This window comes from Lotus japonicus, chromosome 1 (genome assembly GCF_012489685.1).
Source record: "Lotus japonicus ecotype B-129 chromosome 1, LjGifu_v1.2".
Taxonomy (NCBI): Eukaryota; Viridiplantae; Streptophyta; class Magnoliopsida; order Fabales; family Fabaceae; genus Lotus; species Lotus japonicus.
The window spans coordinates 101,870,772-101,893,520 of NC_080041.1; the positions used below are offsets into that span (position 1 = coordinate 101,870,772).

Here is a 22,749-nt window from a genome sequence, read left to right on the forward strand (position 1 = left end):
ACTTATATTTAACAATTGTTAACTCGTATTATATATTGTCGTTAGGTGTGTTCATAAGTTGAGTCGGTTTGAGTTTATGGTAAAATAGGATTCGAACTAATTTATTTGATTTTAATTGGTTTAGTTCGTTATTTAATATTTTTTCAACAATTGATTTTTTTATCATATTCTAGTGTACCAACTTACATTTTTGCCTTTAAAAAAAAACTTACATTTTTGGTAATGTAAATTTCCCTCGTAAGGTTCCCCTGACATATACCCTTTTAATTTCGTGGGGCATACTACCAAGAAAAACTTGCACCTCTTTAACAAACTTCCAACCAAGTTTTCAAAGTCCACAAAAAGAGTTATCCCCTTACTTTCGTGGAATATACAACTAAGAAAAACTTGCAAGCTGCAACCTCCAAATTAGTTGTATGTATGTATCTAGAGAATTAAACTTTAAATTAAGAATTTTTCTCTGTTACAAAAAAAATAAAGTGGTTTATGTACCCTTTTGAATTAAATTGATATTTTTTTCGATGCCATCTTTAGTAGTCACTAACTTATTTTACACAATGCTAAATAATTTGAAGGTACTAAAATCCACCCATTTGATAAGGTACTGGAGTAATATCCATGACGGGAGTCCTGTATAATCATTAACCACATTTCTTCTAAATTGAATGCAGTTTGAGGGTGATGGTCCTACCCATGGGCTAATTAGTCGCAAATTAAAGCAATGCCGTGTTGTCGTGCATGTTGGTGCAGTGAATGGGGACGTTAGTTGACTTGACTGAGCCTTAGTTGACTTGTAATGAAGTGTGGTTCGTGAGTACTTACATTACTTAATAAGTTGGGTTTCATATCAGACATCTCTGCAGTAGTGCAGTCTGCACATTTCTCTGATTGATTGCATTCATCAAAAAATAATAATAATGCAGTACTCTTTTCTTTCTAGTAATTTTTATGGCCCGGTCCTCCTCCTCATTATTTCTTGTGTGATCATGATTATGGAGACTCAATCTGTGTCTGCATCATCACAGCTTCAGCTGGAAGCAAATGCTATATTGAACAGTGGATGGTGGGACACTTCTGTTCCAGGCATCAATATCTCCCGTCGCTGTCAGTGGTATGACATCACTTGCAACAAGGCTGGAAGCATAACAGAAATCAACTATTGGGCTTATTATCCTGAAGTCGAGATTCATTTCGCAAAATTCAACCTCACTGCTTTCCGGAATTTAGAAAGTCTTGATGTTAGGGGAAGTAATCTGCGAGGGAGTATCCCACCACAAATTGGTATTCTCTCCAAACTCACTTATCTTGTTTTGTCAAACAATTCTCTTGAAGGCTCCATTCCTTGGGAGTTAGGTTCCCTCAAAAATCTAAAAACATTGTCTCTATCTAGAAACAGAATCAACGGGACCATGCCTGCTTCACTTGCAAATCTCACTCAATTAGAATATCTTGACATTTCCAACAATCTACTAGTTGGTTCACTTCCTTCTTATTTTGGCCAATTAACCAACTTGCAATGGTTGCAACTAGGTAGCAACTCTATCAATGGGACATTGCCTACTTTTCTTTCAAATCCCACCCTGTTGGAACACCTTGACATTTCCAACAATCTACTGGTTGGCTCCCTTCCTTCTAATTTTGGCCAGTTAACCAACTTGCAAGAGTTGTGGCTTCATAACAACTCCATCAATGGGACATTGCCTTCTTCCCTTACAAATCTCACCCTGTTGGTAGACCTTGACATTTCCCAAAATCTACTGGTTGGTTCCCTTCCTCCTAATTTTGGCCAATTAAACAACTTGCAGAGGTTGCAACTAAGAAGTAACTTCATAACTGGTGATATACCACCACAGCTTGGATATTTGCATCACTTAGTCTATTTGGATCTAAGCCACAATAACCTCACTGGAACCATTCCCGGTTCTCTCCATCAGATGATTTCCTTGGACGTGTCCTACAATTATTTGAAGGGTCCTATTCCGATTGGATTCACAGGATACGATCTAAGAGGGAACAAGGATGTGTGCAGTGATCTTTTGGATGACCAAATTAACTTTAAATTCCAACCTTGTCCACATGACAAACACACCAGTGACAAAATAAGCAAGATAAGTGACAAAGTAAAGCACAAACTAGTCATAGTTCTTCCAATCCTCGGTGTTTTAATCTTGGCCTTCTCACTACTTTTGTGTCTTAGTAAACATCATATCACTACAAATCATAACAAACGTGCAAACACTACGACAGCTAAGAGTGGGGATTTGTTTTGCATATGGAATTTCGACGGAAATATGGCATATGAAGACATTACTAGAGCAACAGAAGACTTTGACTTGAAATTTTGCATTGGGACAGGAGCATATGGGAGTGTTTATAAAGCACAATTACCTAGTGGCAAGGTTGTTGCCTTGAAGAAGCTCCATGGCTTTGAAGCAGAGGTTCCAGCTTTGGATGCGAGTTTTAGAAATGAAATCAAGGTATTATCAGAAGTAAAGCATCGACATGTTGTGAAGCTTTACGGATTTTGCTTGCACAGAAGGATCATGTTTTTGATCTATCAATACATGGAGAGAGGAAGCTTGTTTTCTGTCTTGTATGATGACGCGGAAGCAATGGAATTGGATTGGAAAAGGAGGGTTAACATTGTTAAAGGTGTTGCTCATGCTTTGTCATATCTTCATCATGACTGCATCCCTCCAATAGTTCATAGAGACATATCTTCCAGCAATATCTTACTTAACACGGAGTGGCAGCCTAGTGTTTCTGACTTTGGCACAGCCCGAATCCTCCAGCATGATTCATCCAATCAAACTATAGTTGCTGGAACCATTGGATATATAGCTCCAGGTAAATTTTTCATTTTCTTTCACACTTTTAGCTCCTTTTGCTTTTCCCTTATTCATATGATTCAATGTAGAGCATGCATAATCCATACATATATCAGGTAGGTGCATTAGTTAATAATACTAGTTTATGCAAATTTTATACTTCCTTTAATCCATTTAATTTTCAGCCAGTTTTCCTTTGGATCATTTAACTTGACCTTGTGGAATCGATCAATGCAGAGCTTGCATACACTATGGTTGTGAGTGAAAAGTGTGATGTTTATAGCTTTGGAGTTGTGGCACTTGAAACTTTAGTGGGAAGCCATCCTAAGGAAATACTGTCATCACTTCAATCAGCATCAACTGAAGACATCAAATTATGTGAAATATTGGACCCGCGCCTTCTGTTTCCAGGCAGGGCTGTTTTGCTTGACATACTTCAGGTTGCAATAGTGACATTATCATGCTTAAATCCAAATCCTTGCTCGAGACCAACAATGAAATGTGTGTCTCAATACTTCCTCAGACCACTAGCACCACTACACATTCCTGCCCGTGAAATTTCACTGCACCAGCTCATGAGTCAAGAACTCAGCATGACTTAAAAGTTAAAACTCTGAACCCTTGAAATTGAAACTTCAAACTGATGTTGGTGTTATCAGAATTTAGTGCAAACTTATGACCAGGTTTATCTAATTATTATGTTGCTTCATAAAGTTATATTTATCACTTATGTATCATTGGTAAACACTCCATTGGGATTAGTATCACCAGATCATTTGTGTATTCATGTGTTGGACAAAACTGTTCAGAATGTTTGTTTGATGATTTCTCTCAAAGACTAGACAAAATTTGAACTGATGGAATGAATCTAGTTTATCCTCTAATGGAGGTGAATGACTCAAAAATGGAACAACTAGATGTAATTTTCTAATTTCAAGGCTCTATTACCATTCAGGATTTTGTGAACGACTCATTGTGCCGTAGCTTTCATGAGGGTACCTCCTTAGTTATCTCCCTAACTCTCATGATGGTTCCTTGTTACTTATTTTTTTTCCCCTCTTATTAGGCCACTTTACACTTCATTCTCATTTTGAGTCTTTTTACTTGTCTCTAATATCTTTATCAAAATCCATGTAAAACTAAATCTTTTCACTTAGAATATGTTGTTACTTGTACGAAGTATGTTGACATTAGTGATTTTACAAAGTTTTTATTTTCTTATAAAGCATGATCTACATAGTAGACAAAACTAATTACTTTCTTGGTCACATAAAATGAGACTTAAACCTTGGGTGGCAGACAACCTTAGGTTTATCTTTCTTCTTAGTTATTATATGTGTAGTATTCTCTGATAAATCTCTGGATTCAAAAGATAGCTAAACCAAAAAAAAATCTAGAAACATTGCCTTGGACATGATTGTGAGAGGGATAATTCAAAAATCAAAACTAAATAATATGGTTACAGAAGTCCTCTAGCAAGATATAGCAACTTAATCACTGCATTTTCGACAGCATATATTATATTCAGCAGAACAAAGTTTGGTTAGATACTCTGAAAAGGTTAGATGAAGTTGTGAACTATTACTGTTTACTCCTTCAATGCCACTACATGACTACATCACTGTATTTAAAATTTTAAAGGCTAAAAGGCCACTTATGGTGAACTTGTACCACAGAGAAGAACTTGTAACTCTTTTTATCTAAAGCCAACAAAAACATTCTTTTATACAATGGAATACAATAAATTGCATTGGAGAAGAAATTGCACTACTCAAAAGTCCACCAACTCCTCATGCCTGAAGAAGATTAATTTGTTTTCTACAACATGAATTGAAAAGCTGATATAAAAAGGTTGTATAATGCATAATTAAATTTGCAATGGTGATTAATAAACTCACAAACAATGGAGAACACCTCGACACCGGAAGTTTGTGGTGGCCAAAATTCGCCACAAACTGCACAGTTTATTTAAACTCTGCAGTTTGTGGCGATCGAGGTGTCGAGGTGTCGCCACTGTTTGTGTTTACCAATCATTTTTGTTAACTTTGGCCCTCATATCATTGAACATTGTTGTTGAAAAGTCATTAATAAGGTCAATGAAAATGGTGCTGCGCAGGCTAGGGCCAAAAGTTCTGGTGCTCATCAATGTTGTGAAACATGTTGCACAAGCCTTCATCTTGGAGATTTGGCCTTGATGAGAATTGAAGGAGTTGGGTTATGCTGGGGGTTTTTATTGAAGTGGTCATAAGGTTTTTATTGTTCTGGGGAGATACAGGACTATTTGAAATTGATGTTCTTGAGAGATCTAAATTTATGTCTGAGCTGTTTTCACTTCCATTGCTCCAAGTACCCTCAGTTTCTTTCTTAAAGCTGATTGTTCGAGCTTCACACCAATCCCTTCTTTTCAAAGCTTGTAACTGCAAAAACCATACAGTAAAAAAATGTTAAACAAGACCAGGTTACTCTAGTATGAAGTATCTAGCCATTTCATGGGTGCTGAAAATCATTCTACAGTCAATTCTAAAGTCATAATCAATTATGCGAAAAAGTATTTTCATGTTTGATTATGATTAAAGAGAAGCTGATCCAAAAATCATATTCGTGTCTTTTGCTTCCTGTGCATTAATCGGATCTAATGGAAAAACATTACTAATTAGCAGTTATGGGGTCTTAAGTGACAGTGACTCTTCATAAGAATGAGTAATGACAATTACAATAAGAATTGAAATGGAGTTTCAAAAGTGAATAACAAGTACTTAACTCAAAGAAGTAAAAGGTTTTCCTCTTCTGAGAAGTAAAATAAACAAGGGTGTGCTTGCTCTCTTTCATGAAAATACCAATTTAGAGCCATTAGTGTACAAATGAGAGAGCAATGAAACTTCGTATAGAAATAGAACAATGAGTAGTAGGAACAGAATAAAATAAATTCAATTCCAGCAAGTCAGGGAAGAAAAGACAGAGGAACAAATTTAAAATTAAAAAAGCAATTAACATAGAGGAATTAGAAAACCCTTTTCTTGAACTGGAATCATACTCTTCTATCATATGCTCCACATATATATAAACAAATGGTCATTTAATGAATATTGAATACATGAATCAAGATCAAGATTCAGAAACACCAGTTTAATAATACCAATCCCCAGATATGTATTCATTTCTTCCAAACCTTATGATTTTGATCAAAAACGGCACTAGAGTAAGGAAAATTCAGTGATCCAAGACTATATATTATATCAACCTCTAAAAGCTTAAGCGTCCGTGCTTTCCTCAAATATATATCATCAAGATATCCATTTCTCCCAAAACTTTATTATTTTGATCTATAAAGGAACTAGATGATGGAAAACTAAGGGCCTGTTTGATAGCAGTTTTAGTTTTCAGTTTTTAAAACAGTTTTCAGAAACAATTCTTAAAAACAGTTTTCAGAAGAAGAAAACAGTTTGAATGACATGTTTTTGAACATTTAGAAAACTGATATCTGAAAACTAAAAACTGAAACTAAAAACATCTTTTACCTGTTTTGGTTTTTTAGTTTTAAAAACTGAAAATGAGAACTGTTTTCAAAAACTGTTTTTGAAAACAGGTCTTACCAAACAAGTTTTCAGTTTTTAAAAACTGAAAACTGTTTTGGAAACAGTTATCAAACAGGCCCTAAGTGATCCAATACTATTAGTACATTTAGATCAACTTCTCTTTCCCCATAATCAATTCTGAAACCTATTAGAATCAATTTCCAAAGATGCACAGAATATGATATGAGCAAGAACGATGCTAAAAGCTAAGTTTTTAGACAATAAGCAATTCTTAACATGTGACATTATAACACAATGTATCATACACAAATTAAACCCAACATGAACCATAGCGACAACATATCAATTATCAACATACAATGTGTTTGGATCAATTTCTCCGGTCTCAAAATCAATTTTAAAATTGAGAAGCTACTCACATACATGTATTTCTACTCATAATTGTCTTTTACTCAAGAATCAATTATCGAATGATTTCCAAACGTATAAATATTAATTACCTCTGTGTATAGCTTCTGATTCTGAAGTTTAAGTTCATCATTGTCAGCCTTGGCTGCATCAAACGGCTTCTTGAGGACAACAAATTCCTTCTCCAAGTGCTTTGTTTTCCACCTTGCCCTCCTATTCTGAAACCATATTGCAATCTGTCTTGGCTTCAACCCAAGAGCCTTAGCTAGCTGCACTTTCCTTTCTGCCTCAAGTTTGTTCCCCAACTCAAAACTCTTCTCAAGGGCCTTCACCTGCTCCAAGTTCAGCCTCTTTTTCTTCTCCCCACTCTGGTACAATCCATCATCAGATAACTCATCTTGATCTCCATGAACTTTATTGCACTTGTTTTCGGTGCCGGAAAATGACATGGATCGCTTCAACAGAAAAGGTGCACCCCCTGGAAAAACACAAGACATAAAACAGAATAGTGTTGTCATTTATCAAAAACTTGTTAAGTTTGATTGTTTGAATTAAATACCCTTTTTTTTCTTGTCAAATAATATTAAAAGGTAGCATAAGGGGAGGAATTTGATACCCTTTGTGACAAAAAGAGTGTAATACCTTGAAAGTGTTGGGGTGGCAAAGAGGAAAAGTTGTTGAGAGAGATTGAAGGTAGGTGGTGGTCGTGATCTTCAGTGGTGTTAAACATGAAAGGGTGAGATGATGGGAAGTCCATGGTAGAAGAACTATGATATCATTCATGCAAATTGGTCACTCTCTCTCTCTCTCTCTCTCTGATTATCTCATTGTTGTAATTTAAGGGGGTGTTAATGATCACTGGGGTTTGGCTCTCACTCTTATGGTGACAAAAGTTTCAGATAGGGTGATGATGATGGATGCAGAGACACAAGGACAACAATTTTTAGGCTACGCAGACATAAAGTGAGAGAAAATTGAAGTAAAGGTTGTGTATAAAAATGTTTGCTACAAACCTATATAGAAAAAGGTTGACGAAATTATGAAATGTGATATATAATCTGATTGAATAGAACGATAAAGATAGAGAGAAAAGAAAATTTTAATGTAAACACACAGTGAAAAACGATGAAGAGATTAAAATAGAAAGAAGCAATGAATAACATATTTATAAATATATTAAGGAGTGACATATAAGGAGAAAAATTGAATGTTTGCATTATTTTTTTATCATTCAAAATGCAATTTATGTACAGGAAAATAATTTATCTTCCTACTACTCCTCCTACGTACTAAATAAAACAAGAAGTTATTGCATTTGGTATCTTGAAAATGTGAAGTACACTTAATTCTTTCTCAATTTAGTATGTAAGAGAATTTGTAGGAGAATAGAGTAGGAAGATATAGCAATGTTCGTATGTAAATGTTAAATAAGTTATAAGATTGATATATTATTGTCTAACTTACCAATAGTAATCGTTGTGAAAACCATCACCGCCAGCAACTTCTTCGTAGCAAAACTTTCTAGAACATGACTAATGGTGGGATTCAAAGCAATGCAAAACATTACACACTCTCTGTGTTGGCCATGTGTGACAAGATGAAGTTGGCATTAGGCTGCCGCAGCATGAAATTAAATCCAGAATCCAAGGAGAAACATATAATAGTAAATATCAAGATGCAAGTCTCAAGCAGCCATTTTATAAGAATAAATTCATCAATGATGCTGGCATTGGCTGGATATATTTGGCTATTTTGTATTGAAGATACTCATTCTGTAATTTTTTTTCTAGCTAGGGTTAAATATGTTTTTTCCTCTAAAATAATGATCGAATTATTAATTTTGGTCTTCATTTATGAAAATATTAGGTTTTAGTCTCTCTATCCATTTAAGTATGCATTTTGTGGCGATTTTTATGGATTTCTGGTAGTATCAACTGCCACTAACACACTTTGAGGCTGTTTTGTGCATTAGATTATTCAAACCATCACAAAATGCACCACGTCAACACTAAAATAGATAAAAGGATTAAAACCTGATCATTTTTATAAATGGAGATTAAAATTAATGAAAAATTAAAGGGGATTAAAAAAAAATCACTATGTTAAAGGGACAAAAGCATATTTAACCTTTTTATATTTGCTTATCACACCACGTATTTAGAAAATTGTAATAATTTATTAACAAATAATTTTCTTAGAGATTGAAATTTTCTTATTACTTTTATTACGTTCTAGCTTCCTTATTACTATATACACCAACAAATAATCTCATTCTGTAATTTTGGAATACATATATGATCACTACTACGGTATTTTATTGCTCATTCATGATAATGACAGTTCTTTCATTCGATCGAGATGGAGAAACTTCTAACCTCATCCTCAAATATGCTTGGTACGTAGATAAACAAGGCTTATACATGTGATTGACAGAACAGATTCTAAATTCTCATATTTGTTATAGAAGAAATTTCAATTTTATACAATAAGTTAACAAAGGGGCCCATAATCCCGATCTCATAGATATACAAATAAAAGAAAAATATATATAGTTAATGTAATAAAAAAAATTAGAAACTTGTTTTTTTTACACTGAAAAGATAAAGATAAATTGCAGCTTTTAGGGATTGATTCCTGGATTTTCCCCACCCAACTCATATGTCGCTTAGCTCTTAACACTTGTTTATTCAATATGTAAACTTTTTTTTCAAAAATTCATATAAAAGAAAAATTTATTTAGCTAAATATGTATTTTTTTTCCAAAGACATTTTATTATCAGTAATGATATACACAAATTACCACCGATCGTTATACGTATTTACGTCTGTTCTTAACTATTGTTGAATGTGAAATGTTAAAAAAACTGAGATTTTATACCTCCACTAAAAAAATCTTAACTTTCATTGGTGTCCAAAAGTTGCCAAGATTAGTTTTTTCAAACTTTACAGATTTGTGGCAGTCAGGAACTACAAATTATCTGAAGTGTCGCATGAGTCAATATATTTATCTACAATTGTTGTTTATTATAACAAGCTTGAAAAAACATTCTCAAGTAGGCTAAACCTTTCCTGGTACGATTACATATTTTCAACAGAATTGCAAACGAGCCTTTCACAAAGGGCAGAGCTAGGATTTTGGTAAGGGGTGATCGATCAAGACCTATGGCATATGCATGATTTATAAGAAAATTTAAAATTTGTACATATCTAGCTAATATGTGCAAGAAAATTGATATAGATCGAACTACTATTTTTTAAGAAAATTTATAGTAACATTCATTTTAATACTATATTTCTAGCTAACTCATTTCATTCATAAATTCAAATTCATGTAGAGTCCATAAAAAATAACATCATTTTCAATTTAGTGGTGAAGAAAATATTTTCCATGCTTATTATTAATAATAGACAGCGTATTTATACAAAATACAGTTGACTAAATAATAATGACTAAACCTAATTACTAACGTAATTACAGTAAATAGAATAAAAAAAAATTCATATTATTCTATTCTATCACACCCCCGCAGTCGAAGCGGGAGGTTGGTTCACCGATGCTGAGACTAGAACGAAAATCATCAAAGAGGACCCGAGGAAGGCCCTTGGTAAAAATGCCTGCAATCTGATGACGGGAAGGAACATGAAGGATGCGAGCCTGGCCACGCCGCGATCTTTTCCCGAACAAAGTGGATATCCATCTCTATATGTTTGGTACGCTGATGGTGCACTGCATTTCCAGAGAGGTAGATGGCACTAACATTGTCACAGTGGACCAATGTTGCCTGAGAGAGAGAGGAAAGTGAAGCTCCAGAAGTAAATTGTTGATCCAACAGGACTCGGAGACAACATAAGCAACACCCCGATATTCAGCTTCAGCACTAGAGCGAGATAGGGCGGGTTGTCGCTTAGATGACCAAGAAATAAGATTGTCACTGAGGAAAACATGTACAATAGCCAGAAGTAAAGCGTCTGGTGTCAGGACATCCCCCCAGCCAGAATCCGTATAAGAAACAAGTTCTTCAATAGGGGAGGGATACAAGTGAAGATCGTAAGTCAGAGTGCCACGAACATAGCGTAAGACACGCTTGAGAGCAAGCATATGCTCGGTGTGGAGAGCATGCATGTGTAAGCACACCTGCTAAACATCATAGGAAATGTCAGGACGGGTGAAAGTGAGGTACTGTAAGGCACCAACAAGACTCCGATGCAAAGTGGCATCCTCACGAACAAACACAAATTTAAACTAATCAATAGTGTTGAAAAGAGAGTGTTAAAATAAGTGATATCATTCATAAAAAAAAATATATATGCAATACAAATTATATCAGAAGAGATAACCCATAATACATTATATGTTGCTCATCCTTAGTTGATATATGTATATGATTGGTCTCACATTGTAGCATTTACCCCACATCATTGATTTTGTTGAAAGAAAAAACATGGATCTAGCATGCATCAGTAGTCATGTTTTTCAAGGACGAGAGAACAAAAGGGTGTTGAGATGAGATGGATACAGAGAATTGCATGGGATGGGATATTGTGTCGTTTATCCATTGATGGAGAAATCATTGGGTGCTTTCACTTTTCCAATGCAAGCGTATCTATGGGAACTTGAGTAGTGAGTGACCCACACCATGCACCTGCATTTAATCGCAGTGTTTCACATTGGTTTGTGTGGTTGTAACTTGTGATGATGGGTGGTGAAAATAATGGTGGGGCAGGACGAGTGGGTATCATTTGGCATGAGCCCCATTCATGTGTCCTGCTTTTAGCATGGCCCTACAACAGATTAATTAAGCTGGTATTGGAAGTCTAGGGGCAAGTGCTTTGAAGTGAGGTGTGCAGCCATGTTATTCCTTGTTGCTCTTTTCTCCCCAAAAGTTAATTAGATCATGAAAAAGAAAAACTGCTCTTAATCTTCTCCACATGCTCTCTCTGTGCCCATGTGCTCCTGCTTTCCTCCCTTACATCTTCTATTCCCTCTTTCCCCCTTTCTTCTCTTTCTATGTGTTCTAATTACTTCATTCATTCCAAAATATATGTTACTTAATATTACATCATTTTAGAGTTTATTAATTAATGTGTAATCTAATTGAAGCACTCTTACCTAAAGTATTAAAGAGAGAGAATAATAATTATTTACTATAAGAAAATGGCAAGTTAATGTTAGTTAAAAGTTGTTGATAATGAAAATTTGCAGATAACCAATCATAGTTCAAAAAATTGTGGGTATTGGCTCCGACGACAATTATTATATATACAACTTTTTAAAATCATCAGTTACGTAAACGACGGCTCTGGCTTTTCCTATCTTCTTACCGACGACTTTAGTCGTCGCTATGTACCGATGGTCATATGCGTCGGTAATACACCATTTGAAACGAAAAACTCCTTTGCTAGGGACGAAAGTGCTTTATCAATAGAAAAAATGTATAAAAGTTTGTATTCCTTACTATCTTCGTGACAACATACTAAACCACATTCATCTAAGTTGCGTATTCATATTTATGTTTTCGGTCATGATAAAATAAGCATATTTATCACATAGATAATTATCATATTGCGAATATTTTTTTAGTATATTACAAATTGCAACAACTTGCAACTTCTAATAAGTTTCACCATTTGACCTAATTAATAAAATAATTATGAGTTGATTTGTTAAAAGCATGAAACATGGAAAGAAAAACTATGGGAAGTTTGATATGTTGTATAGTATAAGGCCAAGGCCTGGCAGTATTAGGCATGATTAAAAAATTAATATTATAGAACGTTTGGTCTTACATCGTATAACTTATCATTTTGTTTAAATTAAATTAATATAAATATACATTTCGTAAAATATTGAATAATAATACATATTATAAAAATGATGATGGTGTTAGTGAGTGGTAAGGATGAAGGTGGCGGCCGAGAAGACTACGAACATGGCAGTGACAGAGGGTGGTGGTTGTGGTGGTGGTCGTAAAGGTGGCAATGGTAATGTTGAGTGGTGACGATGATGGAGGAAGGTGGTTGTGGTGGTGGTGCGTCGAGGCGATAGGTAGTGGTGGTGGCGGTGGAGGGTGGTGGAGCGGTGGTGGTGAAGAGTATTGTGGTGGTGGTAGTGTTGTAGGGTAGTGGTGGTTCGAGTGGTGGTGGTGGAAGGTGATGGTGATGTTGGCGGTGGCGGTGGCGGTGGCGGTGGCAGTGGTAGTGGCAGTTGTGGCGTTGGAGGGAGGTGATTATGACAGTATTGGTGGTGGTGGGTGGTGGCGGTATGTAGTGGCGGTGGCGATGATGGTGGAGGATGGTGGAGGCGGTGTGGTGGTGGAGATGGCGGCGGTGGAAGGTGATGGTGATGATGGGGGTGGCAGTAGCAGTGGTGGTGGTGTTGGAAGGTGATGGTGGTGGCAGTGGCAGTAGTGGTTGTGGAGTGAGGTGGTTGTGGTGGTAGTGATGGTGGTGGTGGTGGCGGCGATGGAAGGTGATGGTGATGATGGTGGTGGTGGTGGTGGCGGTGGTGGTGGTGGGTGGTGGCAGAGGTGGAGGCTTGCAGTGGTAGTGGCGATAGATGGCAGAGGTGGTGGAGGTGGAGGGTGGTAGAGAATGGTGGTGGCGATGGTGGAAGGTGGCAATAGATTTCATATTTTCATGTAGCTTATACATCACTATCGTATCATGCCTTATCATGGTGGATTGAATAATCCATCATTTTAATGTATATGAGAAGATTAATGTATAAGTTTAGACAATACAACTTTAGCACCAAACTATGGATAAGTCTATAATGTATTGTATAAGTTTATACTATCATTTCTAATACGGTGTATCAAACGAACCATGTTACTATTTTTTTTTTTAACTCTCATCCCATTAAGAAAATAAAAATTGAATGGGGTTGTAATAAATGGTAAAAAAAAGTGTGTGAATAGCAAGTCTCTAATGCTAATCCAAGCTGGTCTACCACTAACCAATTTAGAGGCTAGTGAGTTAGGATAAAAAAGTCCATCACTTGTGTAGACCTCCTCCAGCCCACAACAAACGCAGTGTCAGATATGCCAACCCATATGAACTTTAGGCCCACTTTGACATCTTAATCTTAATTAATTGGTTATAAAGTCAGGGTAATGTGTGCTTATCATTCTCAAGTTTTTATGAAAACAAATATTAGGTCACAATTGTTCCTATTGAAGTTTAAAGAATATGTTAAAGAAAGGTTAACTCAGAAAATCAAAGAAAAGGGGAACACCTTGACTGTACTATCATAATATGTTCTGTTATTTTTTCATGTTTTTAATATTAACAACACATCTTGATACGAGACTTTATCCTTGGGTTTTGTTTTAAGATTGAAGATGGGCTGTCTCACATTTTGAGTGGCTTGAATCTATGATAGTTAAGGTTGGGCTTTGGCCCGCTAAGATGGCCCAAATCCTTTGCATTTTACTTAGGCACTTGAGCTTGGATCCCTTTGACCAAAAATAAAAACTTGGATCCTCTCCAATCACACTCTCTTCAGCCTACCTCCAACTCATTTATAGCCATTCCTTATCGTCCATATCTCCCAATAGAGCACTGGGGAGTTCAGAGACAAGTGTATTTCGCGGTTTAAATTACAAGGTACAGGTGCAGCTGCTGGAGATGATCCAAGTTCTTCAATAACCTTTTAGTTGAGATCATTTTCCATCCGAATAAGTGCTAGGAATAAGGGTTAGAGAATGACACATTTTAACAAAAAAACAAAAATCCAGTGTTTAAAAAATGGCTATTAAAGTGCGAAAACATTAGTTCATGGTGCAATGATTCAATTGTGGTTAAAATGGTAACTATTAAATTTTTTTTAACATTATATAATATATTAAATATTTATTGTCATAAAATGTTAGTCCAGTTAAATTTTAAAGTGGTTGGTTCAAGTGGTACATGCTTGATTCACCTTAATTAAGGTCTCGGGTTCGAGTCTTGTGGATGAAAAAAAAAAACTACGCTGGAAGAGTTAGCCCCACCATGATGTGGATGTTCCCGGCTCGAACATGATTGTCTCCGAAGGAGGACGCCTGTCTTACACAAAAAAAAAAACTCACATAAATTCAACAGAATGTTAATAAGAGTAATGATACATTCACACCTCACTTTCTCTTCCATCTCATTTCCACTCATTTTTCTTTCTATCTCTCTCTGCATTTCCTGTCACATCACATATCATATCACTTATTTCTCTCATTTCTCTTTACATTTAAAGAAGGTGGACATACAACATTATTCATTAATAAGATAGAAAGTAACTTTCAAAAAAATAAGATAGAAAGTAATAGTAAAAAATAATAAGTCATGTAAGTAGGTATTTTAACTTTGGAAAAACTTTCAATCATATATCTTTTAAGTGGAAAAGTGGTAGAAGGGCGAGAGAAATAGAAGAAAAAATATAAGATGTCATATGTGGTATTAATGTAAAAGATAAGAGAGATATTGAGATAGAAACAAAATAGAGGTGGAAATAAAGTCGAAAAAATATGAGTGTGAATGCATCAATGCTCTTTAGCCTTACACATTTGTTTAAATAAAATATTAATAAAAATACAATATTTTTGGGTTTGTAGAACTTTAAAAAACATGAAAGGTTTAAACCAATTATAGTTGGTTTAATATCACATATTTTGACTCGTTTCTTATCTGATACTAAGATCTACCTGATTTTCTTTTAGATTAATCGATAACTTCATTGATATTCGGTTCAATCAATTGAACCGGCTAGACCGGTTTGATTTTCTAAACTACGCTTTTTTAAACATTTTTTATTAATTTAAATTTAAGTGGGGTCCACTACATTATATGAGTCACCCTTTCAATTCGCGCGGGTCTGACATGAGTTTCAACAAATAAAAGAGGTAGTATGGAAAAGAAAAAAAAAAGTATTAAAGTGAATGTTGTCAGCACTCCTTTAAATATTATATTATGACAAGGCAATTTAATTTAGACACAAAATAAGATAATTAAATACTACTTCGTAATAATGATTTTTGATAACCCTAATTAATATACCCTATTCAGCGTCGCACACAAGAGGAAGGCTTCGTGGTGGCCTTCCAATTGCCCTCTCAAAGGGTTTTTTCTCCTCCCAATTAAGAGATTCTCTACCCACACGGGGGCAGAGCCTTTTCTCTAATGAGATATTTTCTTCTTCTCTTCCACTTTTTTCTACACCTCACCCTCTCCCACCTCGTATTTTATACTTGTCCTCCTCCATTTCTCTTAGCTACCACCTATCTTTGCACATTTTTCTCTTTTTTTGTTTCTCTAAAGACATGTCAATTGCCGCTCTCACTTTCACTCTAAGATAGTCGTCGCTTGCACCTCGCACACCCTCCTCCGCCTCCTCTATTTTGCATCACCCTCTTTCTTTTTAAGAAGAACCAATGGAAGGGGTTCAGGTCAAGAAACAATAAACTCAACCTATAAGGATCATTTTTATCCTAGGAATAGTTTTTTCCTATATATGATCATAAAGCAAGGTCTCAAGTTAATTCATGTGGTACATGCGTAATTCTTTCAAAGTATGGTCTGAGAATCAAATCTTGAATATGAAAAAACCTCACTAGGAAAGCCTCAAGATATAAATATTCTCAATTTCTCACCCCAAAAAAACATAATGACCAAGATAAAAAAAATGTTAGTAATTAAAATATATATCATCAAAATGTTATGTAAACTATTTAACGTTGCTACACTTCGCACATGAATTAGTCATGGGCTTGTCTATAAAGTTCAAGTATTTGTCAAAAGCGTCAATTGTGGCCGCAATTTCAGGCCTTGTGGACAAGGTGAAGACAGACACAGCTAACACGATTGCCATCCCAAAATCAGATTAGCTAGAGATTGCAGACCATTGAATGTCATATAAAGAATGTGAGTCCCACATTTCCACCATTTGTGAATAAACTTCCAAACCCATCTCTCTTGATTCTTGAATCAATATGAAAATAGCGGCTACTATAGATTAATTGATACATGGTTGTTTTACTTTAAGCAGATCTATCAGGTTCGAGTAAATGTGAATGTAGTTGTCTTCAACACTTGGTATGGAAAGCTTTGCTAGCTGTCCATAAAATCCAGCTCAAACAAAATTATCTTAGGAAGAAATACATGTGGTTTTAAAAAAAATTGCCTATACACCCTCACACAACATAGGAAGTGGAGTCTATGAACTAGTGGATGTATGCAGCAAGAGGCAGACAAACATACCATCTAAGAATTAGAAGACACTAAACTAACTCCACCTTTCTCCAAGCATTAAGCATAAATTAATTACATTTTTTGATGGAGCACATTATTCTGTATCGTTCCCTGTTTTTCTGCACTGAATTTTATATATTAATTAGGACATTTGGGTAAATTAATTAAATAGGAATAGTTATACGGCATGTGGGTATGAGTTTCTTGTATGAAATTAAACTGGATAGAGACCAAGGTCTTCTCTATTTGTATGTAGTACTACTATTGAATATTTATCGAGCCATCAAGGTCAGCAAGAGTGCTATTCACGTTGATTTCTTGAAGTAGCTTAAGCATTTAAATCCATTCACACAAATTTCATTCAACAACAAAAAGTTCACACACGTTTCACTCACATCCACATCCACATGAAAAAGATATAAATGAGATATGATATATTTTTTTTTCTTCATCGGAAAATAATGAGATATGATATATGATGTGATAAAAAAAAATATATGAAAAAATAATAAGTAAGATTGAGATGGAAAAAAGTTGGATAAGCATATTTTCTCGCTACGACATAGGGATTCTAGATCTAGGTTTTGCACCGCCGTTAATGAACAAAAGAAAAAAGAGAATCTGCTTATTGAATTGAAGGCTAGTCTTTTATAGTGGGGCTAAACTCTAATCTAAACTATTACATCATGGGTCTTGCAATTGCCTAAAGGGCCATGCGTCAGATCTGGCCCAAACAATAACGAGTCACCCTAGACTCTAAGAGAGGACTTGCCTAGTAGCCTAAAGATCCTAAAGGGGCTTGGGCGTTAGCTTTAGGGCGTGGTGCCCAAGTCAGTTCACATGCAAACACGCCGAGTCCAAAGCATGAAGACGAAGCATGTCTTTATTCTAGCTGGCCAGGTCGTCGTCCTCTAGTGCAAGTTGTGACCTCAGGCCCTGGAGGGGCTTGGAAGCCAGCTTTAGGGCGTGGCGCCTAGGCTCGTCCATATGTACACAAGACGTTGAGTCTGAGAAATGAAGACGAAGCGCTTCATATTCTAGCTCTCCGGGGGTCTGTCGTTCTCTAGTGCATGTTGAGACCTTAAACCCTTAAGGGGCTTGGGCATCAGCTTTAGGGCGTGGCACTCTAGCCACTCTAGAATATATCAAAACCCATAAGCATAAATGCTGTCAAAAAATTAACAATAAACTAAAGGGAAATGTTTTGAAGACCCTCAAACATTGTAATTGGAATGCAAGAAAACACGTAGAAAAGAAAAGAAAATACACAATTCAAGATGTTTTCTCCCCTTTAGTGCAATTTTTTTAGGAGAATAGAAAAATCTTATAAGGACCACAAAAACATTTTCTTTGCTTTTTTTTTACAGTGCTTTAGAATATAAAACAAAGCTAAGGCTCAGCTAAAGAGTCTTGTAGAAGAAGATTCTCTAGATCCGGAATGGGAGCATCTATGAAATGAGTACTAGGAGAAGACACATAGGCACCCATTATAGCAAGGAATTTGGCAGGAGCATTGCAATCACAATGCACTAGCTTCATACCCATATCTCATTTTCTCCTAAGAAGTTGATTCATGGAAGAAAGCGCTAGAGAAATTTTCAGACTAATTGAACTCTAAAGGGGAATCAATCAACTCGGCGCGATCCACCTCATACACCACATGCATATAGCCCCAATTCCACGCAAGAGAAAGACTGTCATCTAAAGCATTGACCTTCGAAATAAATGCATTGCCGCCAACCACAGAAGAAGAAAACCCACAAATCCAATGTTTCTGGGCATCACGAGTTAGGCCACCCCAACCCATGCATTTTTATCTAGCTCTCTATAGCTCCCATTTGTATTCAGCTTGGATTCAACCCGAACACCACCTCTTGGTCAAACTCTTTGTCCTTTAGGGACAGAGTTGTCATCAACATCAGCAACTTCAGCGAAGGAGATTTGCAGTTGGCAATTTTTAGCGGTGGGGGGAGATTGTCTATAGTAATGTCAGTTTTGGGTTCATCTTCATCATCTTCACCATGAATGGGGCGGGAAGCTTTGAAGGGGTGGATGATGAAGCTAATCAGTGGCGATGAGGGATACGATGATGAGATGATTGACGGAGGCAATGGGGGAGACAATGGTGACGATCTTGAAAAGCAGCGAAACGATGGAGGTGCGGATCTTCTCGCGCTATTAGTCGAGGGGGAAGTAGGTCATCGGTACGGATCTTCTCACGCCATCATTTTAGGAGGTTCACCGACGGAAGCTGAACGAGCGATGACGTTTGCCGCAGAGATGGATCTAGAGGGAGGAGAAGGGTTGTAGAGTGATGAAGAGGATGACACTATTTTTTTTAAAAAAATTGAAATACCTAGTGACCTAGAAAACCTACAATAATCGGTATATTGAACTTACCCAACTTTGGGTCAAGAGGGAAAGGAAGGGTTGTTGGGCGAGGAAGAGCGTGACACTATTTTTATTTTAAAATGTGAAATACCTTGTAACATGCAGAACCTATAATAACTCAATAACTAGTACACTGAACTTTTTTTTTGACAGCAAAAGAAATTATTTATAAATCAATACTTGGCAAGCCAGGAGTACCCTGAACTTATCCACCTTTGAATCTTGTTTTTAGAAATCTCAGTAATAAAGTGCCTCATTATTATAGTTAGTTTGAAATATAGAAATTATCATTTTATTCTTAAATAATGAAAAATGCAATCAATTTAGTTATTTCTTACATTAATGATTTCTTTAATCTTAAAAAAAGACTAATTACTAAAAAATATTTAAAGTTATCTTTCAAAAACCAAACTGCCCACCATAAATACTAGTTTATTTTAAAGTTTCTTCTTTTAAAAATTGGAATAATTTAATACTATATAGCTACACTTCAAAAAAAAAGTTTTTAACAACTAAAATGACATTTTTATTTAAAAAGAAACAATTAAAATGAAATTGTACTCTATATTTAATTATTCATGACAGTGGATACAAAAAAGAGAGTGATTTAAGCAATGATAGTCGCACTCCACTCAAACATGTTGCCCCCAAAAACCTTCCATTCTGAAAACCCCAAAAAGAAAATCCATCACTTTTTTTTCTTTTTTCTTTTTAATTGGTTCTCCAAATAAAATAAAATAAAATAATTTCAGTATTTCATCGTATAAATAAACAGAAATGGCATTGTAGCATCCTTAAATTTTGCAAACTCTTGTTGGTTCCGACTTTGCCATTTTCTCACTCTGAAAATTTCTAGAGAGAGAGAGAGAGCGTGTGGGTTCAGAGACCAGAGTGATCTGCAACACGTTGCTTCATGAAGGGTTTGATTGATCTCTGAGACTCTGAGCCTTTGTCCTTTTGACTTTTCAATTCCATTTCCCTTTTCCTTCTCTTTCTGGGGTTCTTCTTTTTGCCTCCAATTTCACCCTCTTTCTTCGTTTTCACACGGGTGGATTTTTCAATCTTTTGTTTTGTTGCAACTTTGTCATCTTCATCTGTGCCAACCAACATGCTTAATTATGGTTGAATTTGCAAGAATGATGAATTCAGCTACCTTCATTGGTTGGTGACACAACCCCTCCAACAACAGCAATAATCATACATACAAACAGACCCAGGTTGTGGATTTTGTTCAGGATCTTCTTCTTCTTCATTTTACCTTTAGTCCTTCATGATCCATCATATTAATCCTCAAGAAGTTTAGTTTTTTTACATCAATTTAGATTTGTTTATCCAGTAATCTTGATGGGTTGTGCTAGTTCCAAGCAAAAGCGATGCCGGCATTGCAAAACTCCCTGTTCCCCTGTTCCAAGAAGCTACTCAATGCACGTTCATCACCCTGCTCAAACCGAAGGGGAAAGCTACCATGTTGTGGCACTCACCTCAACCACATTAGGCACTCTCAAACAGATTAATTCCCCTGTTTCAAATCACCACCTACCTCAGAAAATTGATGCCAATAGAGGCAGTGATTTCAAGCTTTCCAAGGTTGGAGACAGTGAAATTGAAAGTTTCAGGTTTGATAGTTGCAGCTTAATTCAAAGGTTCAAGGAGAAGGACAAGGAGAGAAATGAAGCATTGTTGGAGGGTGAGAAGAAGGGTGAGAAGGTTAAAGAGTTTTCAGTGGGGTTGGTTGAGGCTAAGACTTGGTCCAACATGATTGAGGAAAAGATGACAAAAATTGTTCCCAGAACCCCAATCAGAACACCCCCTGGTGAACCAGAAACAATCAATACATGGGAATTGATGGAAGGTCTTGAAGATATTAGCCCTTTCAGATCACCAAATCACTTCAGGAGCTTCTCTTTTGATGTCAATGGTGATGTTGTTCATGTTGATGTTGATAATGTTGATCCACCCAAATCAAGTGTCCATGTTTCTTCTCCCAAACCCATGTGGCTTCAAATGACAGAAGAAGAATCAAGACTCACCTCTGCAATCTCAGATTTTGATCCTGAAGTTCTTTCCTCATTCAGGAAATCCTTGCAACACCTTTCTCCAGACAGCCCCTTTCATCTTCAACAAGCACCAACTGATGAAGAGAAACAAGGGATTCAAAAGGGTTTATTATCTGAGGAAGAGAAAATCAAAGGTGAAGGTGTGATGGATGTTAAGGTTGCTTCAAAGGACAAGGTGGTGGTTTATTTCACAAGCCTTCGCGGGGTGCGAAAGACTTATGAGGATTGCTGCCAAGTGAGGATGATTCTGAAGGGATTGGGAGTTAGGATTGATGAGAGAGATGTTTCTATGCATTCAGGGTTCAAGGAGGAGCTGAGAGAACTTTTGGGTGGAGGGTATGGTGGAGGAGGATTGCCAAGAGTGTTTGTTGGACAGAATTACATTGGTGGAGCAGAGGAAATTCAGAGGATGCATGAGGATGGGAAACTTGAGAAATTGTTAGCTGAATGTGAGAAAATTGAGGATTGTGGTGAAGGTGATGGTGATGGAGGAGTGTGTGAGGCATGTGGGGATATAAGGTTTGTTCCTTGTGAAACATGTTATGGAAGCTGCAAACTCTACTATGAAGGTGATGAAGATGAAGATGAAGAAAAAGCAGAAGAATATGATGATGGTGTTGAGGTGGGTGAGTGTGGATTCCAGCGTTGCCCTGATTGCAATGAAAATGGATTAGTTCGTTGCCCCAGTTGCTGCTACTAGTTTCCACTTTCAGGTGATTACACTGAAATTTTTTAGTTTTGTCCTTGAGGGCATTTTGTTGTTTTGTTGTGAGATTTTGTTGTATAGTGAAGTTTTTGATACTCGTAAAGAGTGAAAAACTTGTTCTAATTAGTAATTACACCCTCTGCACATCCAGTGCATTTTGCTGCACAATGTATACTTTGAATTTTCCTTTTACAGAAAAGATAGAAGGCTTGTATACAACCTCTTTTTTGCAAAGTTAAGAGAAATGCAAAAGAGAGTTATAAAGGTAGTTAATAGAATTTGCATTATTACATTTGATAATGTCTTCTTCTCCTTTTCACAATTACAATGCTGTAATGATTGAAAGCTATTCCATTTTTGGGGTTTTAGCATGTTTCACACCTCTTTCATCCGAATGAATTCTAAAACTCAGAAACTGCTCACGTAGACTTCTTCACATAATTGATTCTGACTTTCAAACTTACATTTAATTGAGCACTTTCTATGCCTATATTCGAACCCTAAAGAGTAAGGACAACAAGAGATTGAGTTTAGTACTCCGTGATATAAAATTATTGACCCTATAAATGTAGTAATATGGAGAATTCCAATGTATAAGATCTTGT

General features: G+C 36.1%; 3 protein-coding genes across 3 annotated transcripts; 2 read left to right on the forward strand and 1 right to left on the reverse strand.

Annotated features, from left to right (window-relative positions):
• The first annotated feature begins 465 nt into the window (after positions 1–465).
• On the forward strand, positions 466–3,797 carry LOC130728503 (probable leucine-rich repeat receptor-like protein kinase At1g35710). Its single transcript, XM_057580003.1, has 2 exons — positions 466–2,847; positions 3,066–3,797. The coding sequence occupies exons 1-2, from the start codon at positions 918–920 to the stop codon at positions 3,428–3,430; spliced, it is 2,295 nt and encodes a 764-aa protein (XP_057435986.1). The 5' UTR covers positions 466–917; the 3' UTR covers positions 3,431–3,797.
• Positions 3,798–4,507: 710 nt separating this feature from the next.
• On the reverse strand, positions 4,508–7,741 carry LOC130732346 (homeobox-leucine zipper protein HAT7-like). Its single transcript, XM_057584412.1, has 3 exons — positions 7,415–7,741; positions 6,865–7,250; positions 4,508–5,245 (listed from the first exon to the last, which is right to left on the reverse strand). The coding sequence occupies exons 1-3, from the start codon at positions 7,527–7,529 to the stop codon at positions 4,946–4,948; spliced, it is 801 nt and encodes a 266-aa protein (XP_057440395.1). The 5' UTR covers positions 7,530–7,741; the 3' UTR covers positions 4,508–4,945.
• A 12,425-nt stretch (positions 7,742–20,166) lies between these two features.
• On the forward strand, positions 20,167–22,436 carry LOC130728507 (uncharacterized protein At3g28850-like). Its single transcript, XM_057580004.1, has 2 exons — positions 20,167–20,598; positions 20,718–22,436. The coding sequence occupies exon 2, from the start codon at positions 20,726–20,728 to the stop codon at positions 22,136–22,138; it is 1,413 nt and encodes a 470-aa protein (XP_057435987.1). The 5' UTR covers positions 20,167–20,598; positions 20,718–20,725; the 3' UTR covers positions 22,139–22,436.
• Positions 22,437–22,749: the final 313 nt, after the last annotated feature.